This window comes from Heptranchias perlo, chromosome 23, assembly GCF_035084215.1.
Source record: "Heptranchias perlo isolate sHepPer1 chromosome 23, sHepPer1.hap1, whole genome shotgun sequence".
NCBI lineage: Eukaryota > Metazoa > Chordata > Chondrichthyes > Hexanchiformes > Hexanchidae > Heptranchias > Heptranchias perlo.
In genome coordinates, this window is record NC_090347.1 from 44436629 (window position 1) to 44456903 (window position 20275).

At 59.6% G+C, this 20275-nt stretch overlaps 1 protein-coding gene across 1 annotated transcript; it reads right to left on the minus strand.

Moving 5' to 3' along the window:
- Window positions 1-739: 739 nt before the first annotated feature.
- Window positions 740-20268, minus strand: atp5pd (ATP synthase peripheral stalk subunit d). The gene is made up of 6 exons (XM_068004398.1): window positions 20174-20268; window positions 9135-9265; window positions 8453-8549; window positions 3458-3529; window positions 3278-3340; window positions 740-943 (listed from the first exon to the last, which is right to left on the minus strand). Exons 2-6 carry the CDS (start codon window positions 9254-9256, stop codon window positions 812-814), a joined length of 486 nt encoding a protein of 161 aa, XP_067860499.1. The 5' UTR covers window positions 9257-9265; window positions 20174-20268; the 3' UTR covers window positions 740-811.
- Between the last annotated feature and the right edge of the window lie 7 nt (window positions 20269-20275).

Consider the following 20275-nt stretch of genomic DNA (forward strand, 5'->3'; position numbering starts at 1 on the left):
CCGGGGAGAACTCCCCTGCTCATCCTCAAATAGAACCACGGGATCTTTTATGTTCATCACTCCCTCAGCACTACACTGGGAGTGTCGGCCTGGGATTGTGTGCACAATTCTCTGGAGTGGGGCTTGAACCCACAACCTTCTGATTCAGGAGAGAGTGCTACCCACTGAGCCTAGGCTGACACCATCATGCTGAATCCGTAGCGCCCTGGTTGGGTCGCAATGCAAGTACAGCATTCAGCACTGGTCGACAAGATACAAAGGAGATATCCATACCTTAGGGGCAATGCAGAGAAGGGAATGAATCTGTTCTCCAGTGCATGGAGTTACAAAACACAGAACTCTTTAGCTTAAATGGTGAATGAAAGAGAACCTCACAGAGGTGTACAAGAAACAAGCAGAATAGAAAAGGTGAATCCAGTGCACTATTTTCAGCTGAAATTGGACAGGGAAGCCACTGATATCAATTAGCAAAAGGCAGAAGGGGAGGAAAGTTAGCCAGGGTTCCCACCTCTACCTCTCGGCTCACACACAGAATGGCCACTTGAATGAGGTACTGGGCGATACCCAGGACCCGTATCCCAGCGTGGGCCAGCCCCTTAAAGAGAGGACGGGAAGGAAAGAAAGCGAAGGGAGAGACAACTCATTCTTGTATAATATTTTGCTTCAGGAGAGGGGAGGTTTCCGGTCGCACAGCTCCTGCTAACACACCATTAGAGGGAGGAACAGGCAGGAGCACTCGTTCAACACTGAACATAAGCTTTATTTTAAAATAGATAAAGTTACATCTGTAGAGGGCACAGGCAGGGGACGATTACAAATCACTGATGGGCTTGTGCGGCCAGTAGGGATATTTCTCCATGTCCAGTTTGGTTTCAGGGAAAGCATCATTCAGATCCTCGATGGTCATCTGGTCAAATGGAATCATGCTTTTGAATTTCGCCAGCTAGAACACAACAAGTGAGCAGAACAAATGAAAATCGTAAATTTTACAGCACACCGATGACCAGATGGTACAGGTCTTCCCTCTGGGAATCCACTCCCTCCCCTCCCCCTCCCCCCCCCCCCCCCCCCCCCCCAAAAAAAAATTTCCTCGTACACCATGCCAAATGGTCCCCATGTGTGCACTCTAGTCCTGGGCTCTGAGCCAGGCTCTGGTTGTGCTTTGAACTTTGCCCAGAAAGCGCATCAGTGTGGGGATCAGGCGAGGTGGACGACTGGGCGGCAAAAAGAGAACTGGGACCTGGAAGCATAGGGGCAGAGTCCGGGCGAGGGCAGTGCAAGACGGCAGCCGGGACGGGGATCGTGCAAGTTAGTATCCATGGGAGGAGGTTGGAGAGGCAATAAAAGGCAATCCTATGCACTGGCACCGAGACCTGAACCTTTATATCATTTTGGAAAGAGCGGGGCTTGGAACGACTGCTGCGGCCATTCTTCGATGAAGCTTGGGGTTAGGGGGAGGGGACAATGATACCAAGATAAACCTGTCTTCGTGGCCAAGTCTACGCTCTTATGCATTATCTGTGCAAGCAGCGCTCTCACTGCTCTAGTCCAATCAAACTTGGTTAAGCTCCCCCAGTGGGTCAGTGGTAAAGCCAACATGTAATGGAACCACGCAGACCAGAAAGGCCCAGGTTCAATTCGCAGGCTGTGCTGGGTTGGCAGGTCTCAGAGAAGGTGGCAATTGCTTCCAGAACCCAGGCCCAGGTAAGGGAGGCAAAAACAGTCAGGGCTCATCGTGCCACTCAGCGACCCCTGCGGGGAAATGCACATGTAGCTGTCAGGTGAGGACATTATCAGATACTGCAAAGTCCCCAGACTTCAGTGGCCTGCTGGCACGTACTGAAGAACAGCTATTCGTGTGACGTGTCAAGAGAACAACCTATGCCCGCGGAACTCACTCCCCGGGGGAGAGCCACGCCTGCCGAAACCCGCTCCCTGGGGGAGAATCAGTACCCTGGAAGTACAATTTCAAAATTTGCAGATGACACCAAATTGGAGGGCGTAGTTAATACTGAGGACTGCGACAAAATACAAGATGGCATTAATAAACTTGCCGAATGGGCAATTGGCAAATGTATTTCAATACGGTAAGTGTGAGGTGGTACATTTAGGTAGGAGAAATAAGGAGGCCACAAACTCCTTGGAAAAGAGTCTAAACGTGGTAGAGGAGCAAAGGTATCTGGGAGCACAGATACACCAATCGCTAAAAGCAGCAACACAGGTTAACAAGGTCATGAAAAAAGCAAACAAAACATTGGGGTTCATTTCTAGAGGGATATAACTGGAAAGCAGAGAAGTTATGTTAAACTTGTATAGAACCCTGGTTAAACCACACCGCACAGTTCTGGCCTCCATATTAGAAAAAGGATATAGAAGGTGCAAAAATGAATTACAAGCATGATACCAGAACTGAGAGGTTATAACTTTCAGGAAAGACTGAACGGGCTGGGGCTTTTTCCTCTACAAAAAGAGAACGCTGAGGAGTGACCTAATAGAGTTCTTTAAAGTTATGGAGGGGTTTGATAGGGTTCACGTAGAGAAGATGTTTCCACCTGCGGGAAAGTCCAAGATTGGGGGTCATAAATATAAGATAGTCACGAAGAAATCCAATTAGGAATTCAGGAGAAACTTCTTTACTCAAAGAGTGGTTAGAATGTGAAACTTGCTCCACATGGAATAGTTGAGGTGAATAGCATGGATACATTAAAGGGGAAGCTAGATAATTACATCTCGCAGTAAGGAGTGGAAGGATACACTGATACGGTGAGATAAAGCAGGGTCGGAGGAGACTCGTGTGGAGCATAAACGCTGGCACAGGCCAGTTGGGCCGAATGGCCTGTTTCTGTGCTGAAAATTCTATATAGCGTCCGCGGAACCCTGCGCCCCAGCGAGCGCCGGCGCCCGCGGAACCCTGCGCCCCAGCGAGCGCCGGCGCCCGCGGAACCGCGCCCCAGCGAGCGCCGGCGCCCGCGGAACCGCGCCCCAGCGAGCGCCGGCGCCCGCGGAACCGCGCCCCAGCGAGCGCCGGCGCCCGCGGAACTGCGCCCCAGCGAGCGCCGGCGCCCGCGGAACCGCGCCCCAGCGAGCGCCGGCGCCCGCGGAACCGCGCCCCAGCGAGCGCCGGCGCCCGCGGAACCGCGCCCCAGCGAGCGCCGGCGCCCGCGGAACCGCGCCCCAGCGCCTTTGGGAGAGGGGGACTTGGAAATTTTAAAATATCTGATGGTCACCGCAGGTAGCTTTTTGGGCATGGAAGCAGGCACATACACCGTTTTATTACCTCTTTCTCATATTTGGAAATCCGCTCCTTTGAAGCCTGGACGTAGACTTGAGCACTCTTGTTCTGTTGAATAAAAGGAAGCAACTAATCAAACGGAGACCCAGGATATTACAAGAGTCCATCTGACTGGAGAACTCCGATAGGTCAGCATCAAATACAAGAAAAAGGCTCAGTACTCACAGCCTCTTGCTCCTGGGCATTAATCTTCTCACTCTGTGTGTCAACGGGTTCTGGAATCTTCAAAGCACCGTACTGTCGGGGGCGAGAGAGAGAAAATATAAAGTGTAAATATCCTGGTAACAGACACTCCTGCAACCCTCGCCCCCTCCCCGTCCTCTCAAACAGACAAGACTGGAATTATATTTACTTGCTGTTGCACCAAGGAATCTGACACAAGTCTACATATACTACATTGGAAATCCAGAAGTGTGTTGGGGGAAGATAGCAGGGGTCCCCTCTGCCTTGCCCCACCTCTGCGCTGTTCTGAAATTCTCAATGCAGTGAGATTCAAGAAGAGATCTGTTCAGGGGAGGACCGGGGACATGCATTTAAACTACCCAAGAGTAGGAATACGCTAGATGTGAAGCGGTTGTTCTTCTCCCAGAGAGTAGTGAACCCCTGGAATGTGTTGCCGGCTGGCGTGATGGGTGCTGACTCTCTGCAATCTTTCAAAAGGGAGCTGGACCGGTTCTTGACTGGGGCAGAGATCGCATCATATAGAAGGTAACTGGATTAACAGATCATGTACACGTGGTCGACGGGAGGGGGTCAAAGAGGAATATTCCAGATATACCCCCCCCCCCCCCCCCCACTTCTTCTCCCCCCTTCTTGGTCCTGGGTTTTTTTTTCACATTTTTTGCCTCTTCCAGGAGATCACATGGCAGCTGGGGGTTTTGGTGTGGGGAGGGGGGTAAGGACACTCCAGGTATAAGTGCAGGACAGGCTTGATGGACCGGCTGGTCTTTTCTTGCCCGTCATTTCTGTATGTGCGTAAGACTTTATTTGGCACCCTGCAGCAAATGCCTCTCCACAGCAAAGAAGGTCCCATCGAATCAAAACACTCTGGTGGCACAGCGGGTAAAAGCATCGAGTCATTCACACCTCAAGGTGCCGGTTTCAATTCTCAGCCTGTGCAAAGTTAGCTGGTCTCACCAGTCGAGGTGCTGAGATCAGCCTCGGCTCCCCGTCTAGGCAGAGGAAGAACCAGGTGGGGATCCCATTCCCGACTCCTGCTGCTAAGCATGCGCTTGGGGGAGTCAGCCAAGAACAGGATGGACCTGGGTTGTGACGCTCCCCGTGGTCAAATAGTCTGCCAACGGGGTATATGCTCAGGCGTGAGTGCCCGCCACCCACAGAACTGAACCTCCGAACCAAAGTACGCCCCTAGAGGCAGAAAATCACTCTTTGCAGCTTTGGATTCGCTGGGGGATGGAGAATTCATCTGAAGAGGCAATTAACCAGGATGCTGATTTGATTTTTCCCTCAAAGGCTCCCCACACCCATTAAAATCCCACCCAGTCAAATCCCTCTCCTGCTCTCTCCATTACATAGAATGTACAACACAGAAACTGGCCATTCGGCCCAACAGGTGATTATGCTCCAGATGAGTCTCCTCCCTTCCTACTTCATCTAACCCTATCAGCATATCCTTCTAGTCCTTTCACCCTCCAGTATTTATCTAGCTTCCCATTAAATGTATCTATGCTAGTCGCCTCAACTACTCCTTGTGGTAGCAAGTTCCACATTCTAACCACTCACTGGGTAAAGAAGTTTCTCCTGAATTCCCTATTGGATTTATTAATAACTATCTTATATTTATGACCCGTAGTTTTGATTGCCCCCGCAAGTGGAAACATCTTCACTATGTCTACCCTATCAAACCCAAAGACCTCTATCAGGTCAGCCCTCAGTCTTCTCTTTTCTAGAGAAAAGAGCCCCAGCCTGTTCAATCTTTCCTGATAGGTATAACCTCTCAGTTCTGGTCTCATCCTAGTAAATCTTTTTTGCACCTTCTCCAGTACCTCTATATCCTTTCTATAATATGGAGACCAGAACTGTTCACAGTACTCCAAGTGTGGTCTGACCAATGTTCTATACAAGTTTAACATAACTTCTCTACTTTTCAATTCTATCCCTCTAGAAATGAACCCCAGCGCTTGATTTGCCTTTCTTTATGGCCTTATTAATCTGCGTCGTTACTTTTAGTAATTTGTGTATCTGTATCCCCAGATCCCTTTGCTCCTCTACCCCATTTAGACTCTTGTTTTCCAAGGAGTATGTGGCCTCAGTCTTCCTGCCAAAATGTAACACCTCACACTTATCTATATTGAAATTCATTTGCCAATTACACAGCCATTCTGCAAGATTATTAATGTCTCACCATATTTTGTCGCAGTTCTCCTCAGTATTAACTGTACCCCCCAATTTGGGGTCATCCGCAAATTTTGAAATCGTAGTGCCGATTCCTGAGTCCAAATCCTTTATATAAATTGTGAACAGTGGTCCCAGCACCGATCCCTGTGGAACACCACTTCCCACCTTTTGCCAGTCTGAGTAACTACCTTTAACCTCTACTCTCTGTTTTCCGTTTTGTAGCCAGCTTGATATCCATTCTGCTACTTGTCCCTGACTCCACATGCTCCAATCTTAGTCATGAGTCTACAATGCAGTACCTTATCGAAGGCCTTTCGAAAATCCAAATATATTACATCGACGACATTACCCTTGTCTACTCTGTTACTTCTTCAAAGAATTCATTAAGATTGTCAAGCATGACCTTCCCTTTTGACATCCGTGCTGCCTACTCTATTATACTTTCAGTTTCTAGATGTTTTTCCATTACATCTTTGAGTAAGGATTCCGTTATCTTTCCTACCCTATACCCTTTAATATCCCACCCAGTCTAATCCTGCTCACTCCCCATATCCTTTAATATCCCACCCAGTCTAATCCCACTCTCCTGCTTGCTCCCCATACCCTTTAATTTCCCACCTAGTATAACCCCACTCTCTGCTCACTCCCCATACCATTTAATAACCCACCCAGTCTAATCCCTCTCCTCAATCCCCATACCCTTTAATAACCCATCTAGTCTAATCCCACACTGGGATTTTTCTCCTTTGAGCAGAGAAGGTTGAAGTGAGATTTAATCGAGGTGTTCAAAATTATGGACAGGTTACATAAAAACACAGAAAATAGGAGCGGAGTGGGACATTCGGCCCTTCGAGCCTGCTCCACCATTCAATATGATCATGGCTGATCCTCTATCTCAATACCATATTCCCGCTCTCTCCCCATACCCCTTGGTGCCTTTTGTGTCTAGAAATCTACCTAGCTCCTTCTTAAATATATTCAGTGATTTGGCCTCCACAGCCTTCTGTGGCAGAGAATTCCACAGGTTCACCACCTTCTGAGTGAAGAAATTTCTCATCTCAGTCCTAAATGTCCTACCCAGTATCCTGAGACTGTGACCCCTCGTTCTGGACCCTCAGCCAGGGGAAACATCCTCCCTACATCCAGTCTGTCTAGCCCAGTCAGAATTTTATACATTTCAATGAGATCTCCTCTCATTCTTCTAAACTCAAGTGAATACAGGCCGAGTCGACCCAATCTCTCCTCATACGACAGTCCTGCCATCCCAGGAATCAGTCTGGTGAACCTTCGCTGCACTCCCTCTATGACAAGTATATCCTTTCTTAGGTAAGGAGACCAAAACTGCACACAATACTCCAGGTGTGGTCTCACCAAGGTCCTGTATAACTGCAATAAGACATCCTTACTCATGTACTCAAATCCTCTTGCAATGAAGGCCAACATACTATTTGCCTTCCTAACTGCTTGCTGCACCTGCATGTTTGCTTTCAGTGACTGGTGTTCAAGGACACCCAGGTCCCTTTGCACATCAACATTTCCCAATCTATCACTATCACCACCTGCCACCCCGAAAAAGACCCATTTATTCCTACTCTCTGTTTCCTGTCTGTTAACCAATTTTCAATCCATGCCAGTATATTACCCCCGATCCCATGTGCTTTAATTTTGCACACTAACCTCTTATGTGGGACTTTATCAAAGGCTTTCTGAAAATCCAAATACACAACATCCACTGGCTCTCCCCCATCTATTCTACCAGTTACATCCTCAAAAAACTCCAGTGGGTTTGTCAAATACAATTTCCCTTTCATAAATTCATGTTGACTTTGTCTAATCCCATTGATATTTTCTCAGTGCCCTGTTATCACATCCTTTATAATAGACTCTAGCATTTTCCCTACTACTGATGTTAGGCTAACTGGTCTGTAGTTCCCTGTTTTCTCTCTCCCTCCTTTTTTAAATAGTGGGGTTACATTTGCCACCCTCCAATCTGTAGGAACTGTTCCATAATCTATAGAATTTTGGAAGATGACAACCAACGCATCCACTGTTTCCACGGCTACCTCTTTTAGTACTCTGGGATGCAGATTATCAGGCCCTGGGGATTTATCGGCTTTCAGTCCCATTAATTTCTCCAGCACTATTTTTTCACGAATACTAATTTCCTTTAATTCCTCCTTCTCACTAGTCCCTTGGTTCCCTCGCATTTCTGGGAAGTTATTTGTGTCCTCTTCCATGAAGACCGAACCAAAGTATTTGTTTAATTGCTCTGCCATTTTCCTGTTCCCCATTATAAATTCTCCCATTTCTGCCTGTAAGGGACCTACATTTGTCTTCACTAATATTTTTCTTTTTACATACTTGTAGAAGCTTTTACAGTCCACTTTTATGTTCCTTGCAAGTTTACTCTCATACTCTATTTTTCCCCTCAATCAATCTCTTGGTCCTTTTTTGCTGAATTCTAATCTGCTCCCAATCCTCAGGCTTGCTACTTTTTCTGGCAACTTTATATGACTCCTCTTTGGATCTAATACTATCCTTAATGTCTTTTGTTAGCCATGGATGGGCCGCTTTTCCTTTTGTGTTTTTGCACCAGAAAGGAATGTATAACTGTTGCAATTCACGCATTCGTTCCTTAAATGTTACATTCCTCTTTTTCAAGCAACTATCTAATTCCCTTTTAAAAGCATTCCCGAGACGGTCAGGTTTAAACACTGAGGGCCATTCTGTGGGTTTCCCTGCCTGTTCAGAGCCACACACACACACAGCTATCCAAACACACACAGCACTGTTGCACCACACCTTCTTTTCGAACTCATCCACCAAACCAGCCTTCGCAACCACTTTCCGGTAATAGCTCCAGTCAATGGCCGGAGGTTTCTCAGCAAGGGACGTTAACCTGTGGGAAACAGAAAGTTACCAGCAATGAACAGATGCCCCCCGACCCCCCCAAGCCCCCCCTCACCTCACAAGAGGCATGCGCATCAGGAGGTAATTTCTTGCTTTTTTGCATGAATTTTGTAGGGATCATCGACCTGAAATGTTAACTCTGTTTTTCTCTCCAGAGATGCTGCCTGACCAGCATTTTCTATTTTTATATAGGGGATATCAAGGCTGGGGAATGCTACACTTTACATTTTAGGCACCCAGTCTCAGCATTTAGCTCAGTTACAGAAGGGCTTTCAAAAAGGTAAAGCTCCCTCTGCATAGTCTCATCAAACCGTGCTATCCTGTTCTGGAAGTGTTGATGGGACAGTGTAGAGGGAGCTTTACTCTGTATCTAACCCATGCTGTACCTGCCCTGGGAGTGTTTGATGGGACAGTATAGAGGGAGTTTTACTCTGTATCTAACCCGTGCTGTACCTGCCCTGGGAGTGAGGGAGTTTGCCTGCCATGGATTTACATCAGACTTGCTGCCCATCACCACACATTCCTGCACTGGGAGCATGCTTGGTGACCAGCACTGAGATACGGGGGCACTGACCTGCCTGATAGAGTGTCGCTTCGGGTTTTCAGTGCATTGAACATGGGTCTCTGGTTGGGTGGGACCCGTTCGCCAAACGCCAACCAGTCAACGGCTTTCACAGCAACTCTTCGACTCGACATCTTCAAATTCTGGAAATAGAGAGAGAACACCGGAGAGACTGAGACCACGGAAATCAGAGCACTGACCGGAGAAACCAAGACCGTGGAAATCAGAGCACTGACCGGAGAGACCGAGACCGTGGAAATCAGAGCACTGACCAGAGACCGAGACCGCGGAAATCAGAGCACTGACCAGAGACCGAGACCGTGGAAATCAGAGCACTGACCAGAGACCGAGACCGTGGAAATCAGAGCACTGACCAGAGACCGAGACCGTGGAAATCAGAGCACTGACCAGAGACCGAGACCGTGGAAATCAGAGCACTGACCGGAGAGACCGAGACCGTGGAAATCAGAGCACTGACCAGAGACCGAGACCGTGGAAATCAGAGCACTGACCAGAGACCGAGACCGTGGAAATCAGAGCACTGACCAGAGACCGAGACCGTGGAAATCAGAGCACTGACCAGAGACCGAGACCGTGGAAATCAGAGCACTGACCAGAGACCGAGACCGTGGAAATCAGAGCACTGACCATGCGCAGTGCAATGGGTTATCGTGTTGAAGCATATACCACTGTATATCAAGCTACAAGCGCTGCTGTGATACACGACACGCATAACTGCTGCCTTTCAAGGTGTTTGGAACTTTGACTCTGTCCATTTTCTCTGTCTCTCCCATGTGCTTATCTATGAAATGGCCCTTATCTCTCTAACTGCCACATAGGAGCCACCAATATTGGGGAACTATTCATGAGACCAAAAACAGTAACGTTGCACACAAACTCTGGCAGCTGTGTTCATCTTTAACATTTCTAGTTACTCTTCAATCACAGCCCATATCTCCACTACCCCAACTCTCCCTTCCCTCCAGAGACCCAACTCTTCACTCGAGGCCCATCACTCTGGTCCCCTAACTCTCCCATCACAGCCTATCATTCTAGTCCCCTAATTCAAAACATTTATTCCAAACATTTCTCATCATTGGAGTAGAGATTCTCCCTAATATGGATTTTAAAATATATTTAAACCCTTTGCAGGAAATCGTGGGCTTCCTTTATCGCATCTAGTGTTTAATGTATCTTGACAAGATTGCTCATTAATCACTTCAGACTCGAGTTTCTCTAACAGATCTTCAGAGCTCGCCTCCTTTACACAGATCAGTCTTGTTGCTTCTCTCTGCACCTTCCACTCAGTGATAGCAGTTTCGCCTTTTAAGTTCAAAGTTCATATGTTCAAGCCCCTTGCCTGAGACTTGTGCGCAATATCTCCGATGACACAGGGTAGTACTGAGGGAGTGCTGCACTGTTGGAGGTGTAGTCGACCTTTTTAGGTGAACATAAAAGATCTCCCATGGCACAACCTCACTCTCTCCCCGACACTGGCTCCATATAGCCCCCCGACTCCTGGCCGCACACCACCCCGTCTCTCCCACTGCCCCTTCCTGACCCCATTCCCCCACTCCGCCCCCGGTCCTCTCCATATTCAGCCCTATCTGTCGTCCCCATCCCTATCCCTTCCTCTCAATACCTCCCACCCTGCATCTAACCTCCCTCTTTACCTTGGCGCCCACCTTTCCCCTCCTCTTGCACCCTGTTACCCCCTTCCCTTCTCCTCACCTGTCCCACCGTTCCTTCTCTCCTCACCTGTCCCCCCCCCCCATTACCCCCCTCCTCCTCACCTGCCCACTGATACCCCGTCCTCCTCACCCCATCTCCCCCCCCCGTTACCCTCCTCCTCCCCTGTCTTTCTCCCCCCCCTCCCCCGTTACCCTCCTCCTCCCCTGTCTCCCCCTCCCCCGTTACCCTCCTCCTCCCCTGTCTCCCCCTCCCCCGTTACCCTCCTCCTCCCCTGTCTCCCCCTCCCCCGTTACCCTCCTCCTCCCCTGTCTCCCCCTCCCCCGTTACCCTCCTCCTCCCCTGTCTCCCCCTCCCCCGTTACCCTCCTCCTCCCGTCTCCCCCGTTACCCTCCCCCTCCCCCGTTACCCTCCTCCTCCCGTCTCCCCCTCCCCTGTTACCCTCCTCCTCCCCTGTCTCCCCCTCCCCCGTTACCCTCCTCCTCCCCTGTCTCCCCCTCCCCCGTTACCCTCCTCCTCCCCGTCTCCCCCTCCCCCGTTACCCTCCTCCTCCCCGTCTCCCCCTCCTCCGTTACCTTCCTCCTCCACGTCTCTCCCCACCCCCGTTACCCTCCTCCTCCCGTCTCCCCCTCCCCCGTTACCCTCCTCCTCCCGTCTCCCCCTCCCCCGTTACCCTCCTCCCCTGTCTCCCCCTCCCCCGTTACCCTCCTCCTCCCGTCTCCCCCTCCCCCGTTACCCTCCTCCTCCCGTCTCCCCCTCCCCCGTTACCCTCCTCCTCCCGTCTCCCCCTCCCCCGTTACCCTCCTCCTCCCGTCTCCCCCTCCCCCGTTACCCTCCTCCTCACCTGTCTCCCCCCCGGTTACCCTCCTCCTCCTCATCTGTCTCCCCCCCGGTTACCCTCCTCCTCCTCATCTGTCTCCCCCCCGGTTACCCTCCTCCTCCTCATCTGTCTCCCCCCCGGTTACCCTCCTCCTCCTCATGTGTCTCCCCCCCGGTTACCCTCCTCCTCCTCATCTGTCTCCCCCCCGGTTACCCTCCTCCTCCTCATGTGTCTCCCCCCCGGTTACCCTCCTCCTCCTCATCTGTCTCCCCCCCGGTTACCCTCCTCCTCCTCACCCGTCTCTTCCCCCCCCCGGTTACCCTCCTCCTCCTCACCCGTCTCTCCCCCCCCCCCCGGTTACCCTCTTCCTCACCTGTGTCCCCCCCCCCGGTCACCCTCCTCCTCCCCTGTCCCCCCACCCCCGTTACCCTCCTCCTCCCGTCTCCCCCTCCCCCGTTACCCTCCTCCTCCCGTCTCCCCCTCCCCCGTTACCCTCCTCCTCCCGTCTCCCCCGTTACCCTCCTCCTCCCGTCTCCCCCTCCCCCATCTCCCCCTCCCCCGTTACCCTCCTCCTCCCCCGTCTCCCCCTCCCCCGTTACCCTCCTCCTCCCCCGTCTCCCCCTCCCCCGTTACCCTCCTCCTCCCCCGTCACCCTCCTCCCCCGTTATCCTCCTCCTCCCCCCCCCTCCTCCTCCCCCCCCGTTACCCTCCTCCATACCTGTCCTCCCCCCCACCCCCGGTTACCCTCCTCCTCACCTGTCCCCCCCCCGGTTACCCTCCTCCTCACCTGTCCCCCCACCGGGTTACCCTCCTCCTCACCTGTCTCCCCCCACCCCCGTTACCCTCCCCATCTCCTGTCTCCCCTCACCCCCGTTACCGTCCTCCTCACCTGTCTCTTTCCCCCCCCCCCCCGTTAACCTCCTCCTCACCTCCGTTACCCTCCTCCTCACCTGTCTCCCCCTCCCCCGTTACCCTCTTCCATCCCTGTCTCTCCCCACCCCCGTTACCCTCCTCCTCACCTCCCTCCTCCTCCCCCGTTACCCTCTTCCTCACCTCCCTCCTCCTCCCCCGTTACCCTCTTCCTCCCGTCTCCGCCTCCCCGTTACCCTCCTCCTCCCCCTCCCCCGTCTCCCCCCTCCCCCGTCTCCCCCCTCCCCCCCGGTTACCCTCCTCCTCACCTGTCCTCCCCCCCCGTTACCCTCCTCCTCACCTGTCCTCCCCCCCGTTACCCTCCTCCTCACCTGTCCTCCCCCCCGTTACCCTCCTCCTCACCTGTCCTCCCCCCCCCGTTACCCTCCTCCTCACCTGTTCCCCCCCCCCCGTTACCCTCCTCCTCACGTGTCCCCACCCCCCCCCCCGTTACCCTCCTCCTCCCCTGTCCCCCCACCCCGGTTACCCTCCTCCTCACCGGTTACCCTCCTCCTCACCTGTCCGCCCCCCCACCCCGGTTACCCTCCTCCTTACCTGTCCCCCCCCACCCCCCGGTTACCCTCCTCCCCACCTGACGCCCCCCCCCCCGGTTACCCTCCTCCTCACCTGACCCCACCCCCCAGGTTACCCTCCTCCTCACCTGTCCCCCCCAACTCACCTGTCCCTCCCACCCCCCCCCTGGTTACCCTCCTCCTCACCTGTCCCCCCCGCACTCACCTGTCCCCCCCCCCCGGTTACCCTCCTCCTCCTCCTCACCCGTCTCCCCCCCCCCCCCCCCCCCCCGGTTACCCTCCTCCTCCTCCTCACCCGTCTTCCCCCCCCCCCCCCCCCCGGTTACCCTCCTCCTCCTCCTCCTCACCCGTCTCTTCCCCCCCCCCGGTTACCCTCCTCCTCCTCCTCACCCGTCTATCCCCCCCCCCCCCCCGGTTACCCTCCTCCTCCTCACCCGTCTCTCCCCCCCCCCCCCCCCGGTTACCCTCCTCCTCCTCCTCACCCGTCTTCCCCCCCCCCCCGGTTGCCCTCCTCCTCCTCCTCCTCACCCGTCTCTCCCCCCGGTTACCCTCCTCCTCCTCACCCGTCTTCCCCCCCCCCCCCCCCCCGGCTACCCTCCTCCTCCTCCTCACCCGTCTTCCCCCCCCCCCCCCCCCCCGGCTACCCTCCTCCTCCTCCTCACCCGTCTCCGCCCCCCCCCCGGTTACCCTCCTCCTCCTCCTCACCCGTCTTCCCCCCCCGCCCCCCGGTTACCCTCCTCCTCCTCCTCACCCGTCTTTCCCCCCCCCACCCCCCCCCCGGCTACCCTCCTCCTCCTCCTCACCCGTCTTCCCCCCCCCCCCCCCCGGCTACCCTCCTCCTCCTCCTCACCCGTCTCCGCCCCCCCCCGGTTACCCTCCTCCTCCTCCTCACCCGTCTTCCCCCCCCCCCCCCCCGGTTACCCTCCTCCTCCTCCTCACCCGTCTTCCCCCCCCGCCCCCCGGTTACCCTCCTCCTCCTCCTCACCCGTCTTCCCCCCCCGCCCCCCGGTTACCCTCCTCCTCCTCCTCACCCGTCTTCCCCCCCCGCCCCCCGGTTACCCTCCTCCTCCTCCTCACCCGTCTTCCCCCCCCCCGGTTACCCTCCTCCTCCTCCTCACCCGTCTTCCCCCCCCCCGGTTACCCTCCTCCTCCTCCTCACCCGTCTTTCCCCCCCCCCCCCCCCCCCGGTTACCCTCCTCCTCCTCCTCACCCGTCTCCCCCCCCCCCCCCCCGGTTACCCTCCTCCCTCACCCGTCTTTCCCCCCCCCCGGTTACCCTCCTCCTCACCCGTCTTCCCCCCCCCCCCCCCCCCCCCCCCCGGTACCCTCCTCCTCCTCCTCCTCACCCGTCTCCCCCCCCCCCCCCCGGTTACCCTCCTCCTCCTCCTCACCCGTCTCTTCCCCCCCCCCCCCCCCGGTTACCCTCCTCCTCCTCCTCACCCGTCTCTCCCCCCCCCCCCCCGGTTGCCCTCCTCCTCCTCACCCGTCTCTTCCCCCCCCCCTGGTTACCCTCCTCCTCCTCACCCGTCTCTTCCCCCATCTTCCCCCCCCCCCCCTGGTTACCCTCCTCCTCCTCACCCGTCTTCCCCCCCCCCCCCCGGTTACCCTCCTCCTCCTCCTCACCCGTCTTCCACCCCCCCCCGGCTACCCTCCTCCTCACCCGTCTCCGCCCCCCCCCGGTTACCCTCCTCCTCCTCCTCACCCGTCTCTTCCCCCGCCCCCCGGTTACCCTCCTCCTCCTCCTCACCCGTCTCTTCCCCCGCCCCCCGGTTACCCTCCTCCTCCTCCTCACCCTCTTTCCCCCCCCCCCCCCCGGTTACCCTCCTCCTCCTCCTCACCCGTCTTCCCCCCCCCCCGGTTACCCTCCTCCTCCTCCTCACCCGTCTTCCCCCCTCCCCCCCCCCCCCCCCCCCCCCGGTTACCCTCCTCCTCCTCACCCGTCTTCCCCCCCCCCCCCGGTTACCCTCCTCCTCCTCCTCACCCGTCTCCCCCCCCCCCCCGGTTACCCTCCTCCTCCTCCTCCTCCTCCTCCTCACCCGTCTTCCCCCCCCCCCGGTTACCCTCCTCCTCCTCCTCACCCGTCTTCCCCCCCCCCGGTTACCCTCCTCCTCCTCCTCACCCGTCTTTCCCCCCCCCGGTTACCCTCCTCCTCCTCCTCTTCCCCCCTCCCCCCCCCCCCCCCCCCGGTTACCCTCCTCCTCCTCACCCGTCTTCCCCCCCCGGTTACCCTCCTCCTCCTCCTCACCCGTCTCCCCGGTTACCCTCCTCCTCCTCCTCACCCGTCTCCCCCCCCCCCCCCCCCCCCCCCCCCCGTACCCTCCTCCTCCTCCTCACCCGTCTCCCCCCCCCCCCCCCCCCCCCCCCCCGGTTACCCTCCTCCTCCTCACCCGTCTCCCCCCCGGTTACCCTCCTGCTCCTCACCCGTCTTCCCCCCCCCCACCCCCCCCCCCCCCCCCGGTTACCCTCCTCCTCCTCCTCACCCGTCTTCCCCCCCCCCCCCCCCCCGGTTACCCTCCTCCTCCTCACCCGTCCTTCCCCCCCACCCCCCCCCCCGGTTACCCTCCTCCTCCTCCTCACCCGTCTTCCCCCCCCCCCCCCCCCCCCGGTTACCCTCCTCCTCCTCACCCGTCCTTCCCCCCCCCCCCCCCCCCCGGTTACCCTCCTCCTCCTCACCCGTCCTTCCCCCCCACCCCCCCCCCCGGTTACCCTCCTCCTCCTCCTCACCCGTCTTCCCCCCCCCCCCCCCCCCCGGTTACCCTCCTCCTCCTCACCCGTGTTCCCCCCCCCCCCCCCCCCCGGTTACCCTCCTCCTCACCCGTCTTCCCCCCCCCCCCCCCCCCCCCCCCCGGTTACCCTCCTGCTCCTCACCCGTCTTCCCCCCCCCCCCCCCCCCCGGTTACCCTCCTCCTCCTCCTCACCCGTCCTTCCCCCCCCCCCCCCGGTTACCCTCCTCCTCCTCCTCCTCACCCGTCTTCCCCCCCCCCCCCCCCGGTTACCCTCCCCCTCCTCCTCACCCGTCTTCACCCCCCCCGGTTACCCTCCTCCTCCTCCTCACCCGTCTTCACCCCCCCCGGTTACCCTCCTCCTCCTCCTCCTCACCCGTCTCCCCCCCCCCCCCCCCCCCCCCCCCCCGGTTACCCTCCTCCTCCTCCTCACCCGTCTCCCCCCCGGTTACCCTCCTCCTCCTCCTCCTCCTCACCCGTCTTCCCCCCCCCCCCCCGGTTACCCTCCTCCTCCTCCTCACCCGTCTTCCCCCCCCCCCCCCGGTTACCCTCCTCCTCCTCCTCACCCGTCTTCACCCCCCCCGGCTACCCTCCTCCTCCTCCTCCTCACCCGTCTTCACCCCCCCCGGTTACCCTCCTCCTCCTCCTCCTCACCCGTCTTCCCCCCCCCCCCCCGGTTACCCTCCTCCTCCTCCTCCTCACCCGTCTTCCCCCCCCCCCCCCCCCCCCCGGTTACCCTCCTCCTCCTCCTCCTCACCCGTCTTCCCCCCCCCCCCCCCCCCGGTTACCCTCCTCCTCCTCCTCCTCACCCGTCTTCCCCCCCCCCCCCGGTTACCCTCCTCCTCCTCCTCCTCCTCACCCGTCTTCCCCCCCCCCCCCCCCCCCCCCCCCCCGGTTACCCTCCTCCTCCTCCTCCTCACCCGTCTCCCCCCCCCCCCCCCCGGTTACCCTCCTCCTCCTCACCCGTCTTCCCCCCCCCCGGTTACCCTCCTCCTCCTCCTCCTCACCCGTCTTCACCCCCCCCGGTTACCCTCCTCCTCCTCCTCCTCACCCGTCTTCCCCCCCCCCCCCGGTTACCCTCCTCCTCCTCCTCACCCGTCTTCCCCCCCCCCGGTTACCCTCCTCCTCCTCCTCACCCGTCTTCCCTTCCCCCCCCCCCCCCCCCCCCGGTTACCCTCCTCCTCCTCCTCCTCACCCCGCCTTCCCCCCCCCCCCCCCGGTTACCCTCCTCCTCCTCCTCCTCACCCGTCTTCCCCCCCCCCCCCCCCCGGTTACCCTCCTCCTCCTCCTCCTCACCCGTCTTCCCCCCCCCCCCCCCCGGTTTCCCTCCTCCTCCTCCTCCTCACCCGTCTTCCCCCCCCCCCCCCGGTTACCCTCCTCCTCCTCCTCCTCACCCGTCTTCCCCCCCCCCCCCCCCGGTTACCCTCCTCCTCCTCCTCCTCACCCGTCTTCCCCCCCCCCCCCCCCCCCCCCCCGGTTACCCTCCTCCTCCTCCTCCTCACCCGTCTTCCCCCCCCCCCCCCCCCCGGTTACCCTCCTCCTCCTCACCCGTGTCTCCCCCCCCCCCCCCCCCCCCCCGGTTACCCTCCTCCTCCTCCTCCTCACCCGTCTTCCCCCCCCCCCCCCCCCGGTTACCCTCCTCCTCCTCCTCCTCCTCACCCGTCTTCCCCCCCCCCCCCCCCCCCCCGGTTATTCCCCCCCCCCCCCCCCCCCCCCCGGTTACCCTCCTCCTCCTCACCCGTCTTCACCCCCCCCGGTTACCCTCCTCCTCCTCCTCCTCACCCGTCTTCACCCCCCCCGGTTACCCTCCTCCTCCTCCTCCTCCTCACCCGTCTTCCCCCCCCCCCCCCCGGTTACCCTCCTCCTCCTCCTCCTCACCCGTCTTCCCCCCCCCCCCCCCCCCCCGGTTACCCTCCTCCTCCTCCTCCTCACCCGCCTTCCCCCCCCCCCCCCCCCCCGGTTACCCTCCTCCTCACCCGTCTTCCCCCCCCCCCCCCCGGTTACCCTCCTCCTCCTCCTCCTCACCCGTCTTCCCCCCCCCCCCGGTTACCCTCCTCCTCCTCACCCGTCTTCCCCCCCCCCCCCCCCGGTTACCCTCCTCCTCCTCCTCCTCACCCGTCTTCCCCCCCCCCCCGGTTACCCTCCTCCTCCTCCTCCTCCTCACCCGCCTTCCCCCCCCCCCCCCCCCCCCCCCGGTTACCCTCCTCCTCCTCCTCCTCACCCGTCTTCCCCCCCCCCCCCCCCCCGGTTACCCTCCTCCTCCTCACCCGTCTTCCCCCCCCCCCCCCCCGGTTACCCTCCTCCTCCTCCTCCTCCTCCTCACCCGTCTTCCCCCCCCCCCCCCCCCCGGTTACCCTCCTCCTCCTCCTCCTCACCCGTCTTCCCCCCCCCCCCCCGGTTACCCTCCTCCTCCTCACCCGTCTTCCCCCCCCCCCCCCCCGGTTACCCTCCTCCTCCTCCTCCTCACCCGTCTTCCCCCCCCCCCCCCCCCAGGTTACCCTCCTCCTCCTCCTCCTCACCCGTCTTCCCCCCCCCCCCCCCCCCCGGTTACCCTCCTCCTCCTCCTCCTCCTCACCCGTCTCCCCCCCCCCCCCCCCCCCCGGTTACCCTCCTCCTCCTCACCCGTCTCCCCCCCCCCCCCCCCCCCCGGTTACCCTCCTCCTCCTCACCCGTCTCCCCCCCTCCCCCCGGTTACCCTCCTCCTCCTCACCCGTCTTCCCCCCCCCGGTTACCCTCCTCCTCCTCACCCGTCTTCCCCCCCCCCCGGTTACCCTCCTCCTCCTCACCCGTCTTCCCCCCCCCCCCCCCCCGGTTACCCTCCTCCTCCTCCTCCGTCTTCCCCCCCCCCCCGGTTACCCTCCTCCTCCTCCTCCTCACCCGTCTTCCCCCCCCCCCCCCCCCCCCCCCCCGGTTACCCTCCTCCTCCTCACCCGTCTTCCCCCCCCCCCCCCCCCCCCCGGTTACCCTCCTCCTCCTCCTCCTCACCCGTCTTCCCCCCCCCCCCCGGTTACCCTCCTCCTCCTCACCCGTCTTCCCCCCCCCCCCCCCCGGTTACCCTCCTCCTCCTCACCCGTCTTCCCCCCCCCCCCCCCCGGTTACCCTCCTCCTCCTCACCCGTCTCCCCCCCCCCCCCCCCCCCGGTTACCCTCCTCCTCCTCACCCGTCTTCCCCCCCCGGTTACCCTCCTCCTCCTCACCCGTCTTCCCCCCCCCCCCCCCCGGTTACCCTCCTCCTCCTCACCCGTCTTCCCCCCCCCCCCCCCGGTTACCCTCCTCCTCCTCCTCACCCGTCTTCCCCCCCCCCCCCCCCCCCGGTTACCCTCCTCCTCCTCCTCACCCGTCTTCCCCCCCCCCCCCCCCCCCCCCGGTTACCCTCCTCCTCCTCCTCCTCACCCGTCTTCCCCCCCCCCCCCCCCCCCCCGGTTACCCTCCTCCTCCTCCTCCTCACCCGTCTCCCCCCCCCCCCCCCCCCCCGGTTACCCTCCTCCTCCTCCTCCTCACCCGTCTTCCCCGCCCCCCGGTTACCCTCCTCCTCCTCCTCCTCCTCCTCCTCACCCGTCTTGCCCCCCCCCCCGCCCCCCCCGGTTACCCTCCTCCTCCTCACCCGTCTTCCCCCCCCCCCCCCCCCGGTTACCCTCCTCCTCCTCCTCCTCACCCGTCTTCCCCCCCCCCCCCCCCCCCGGTTACCCTCCTCCTCCTCCTCCTCCTCCTCACCCGTCTTCCCCCCCCCCCCCCCCCGGTTACCCTCCTCCTCCTCACCCGTCTTCCCCCCCCCCCCCCCCCGGTTACCCTCCTCCTCCTCACCCGTCTTCCCCCCCCCCCCCCGGTTACCCTCCTCCTCCTCACCCGTCTTCCCCCCCCCCCCCCCCCCGGTTACCCTCCTCCTCCTCACCCGTCTTCCCCCCCCCCCCCGGTTACCCTCCTCCTCCTCCTCCTCCTCCTCACCCGTCTTCCCCCCCCCCCGGTTACCCTCCTCCTCCTCACCCGTCTTCCCCCCCCCCCCCGGTTACCCTCCTCCTCCTCCTCCTCCTCCTCACCCGTCTTCCCCCCCGGTTACCCTCCTCCTCCTCCTCCTCCTCACCCGTCTTCCCCCCCCCCCCCGGTTACCCTCCTCCTCCTCCTCCTCACCCGTCTTCCCCCCCCCCCCGGTTACCCTCCTCCTCCTCACCCGTCTCTTCCCCCCCCTCCTCACCGGTCCCGGTCCCGGTCCCGGTCCCGGTCCCGGTCCCGGTCACCCCCCTCCCCTCCCCTCCCTCCCCTCCTCACCTGTCCCTGTCCCTGTCCCGGTTACTCCCCTCCTCACCTGTCCGGTTACTCCCCTCCTCACCTGTCCCGGTTACCCCCCCCCGGTTACCCCCTCCGGTTACCCCCCTCCTCACCTGTCCCGGTCAGTTGCTCCACAGCAACTCCTGAGTCCACCAAGGGCGGCAAGATGGCGGTGCATAAGCGGAATTACGTCACAATACCCCCGGTCGCAGACA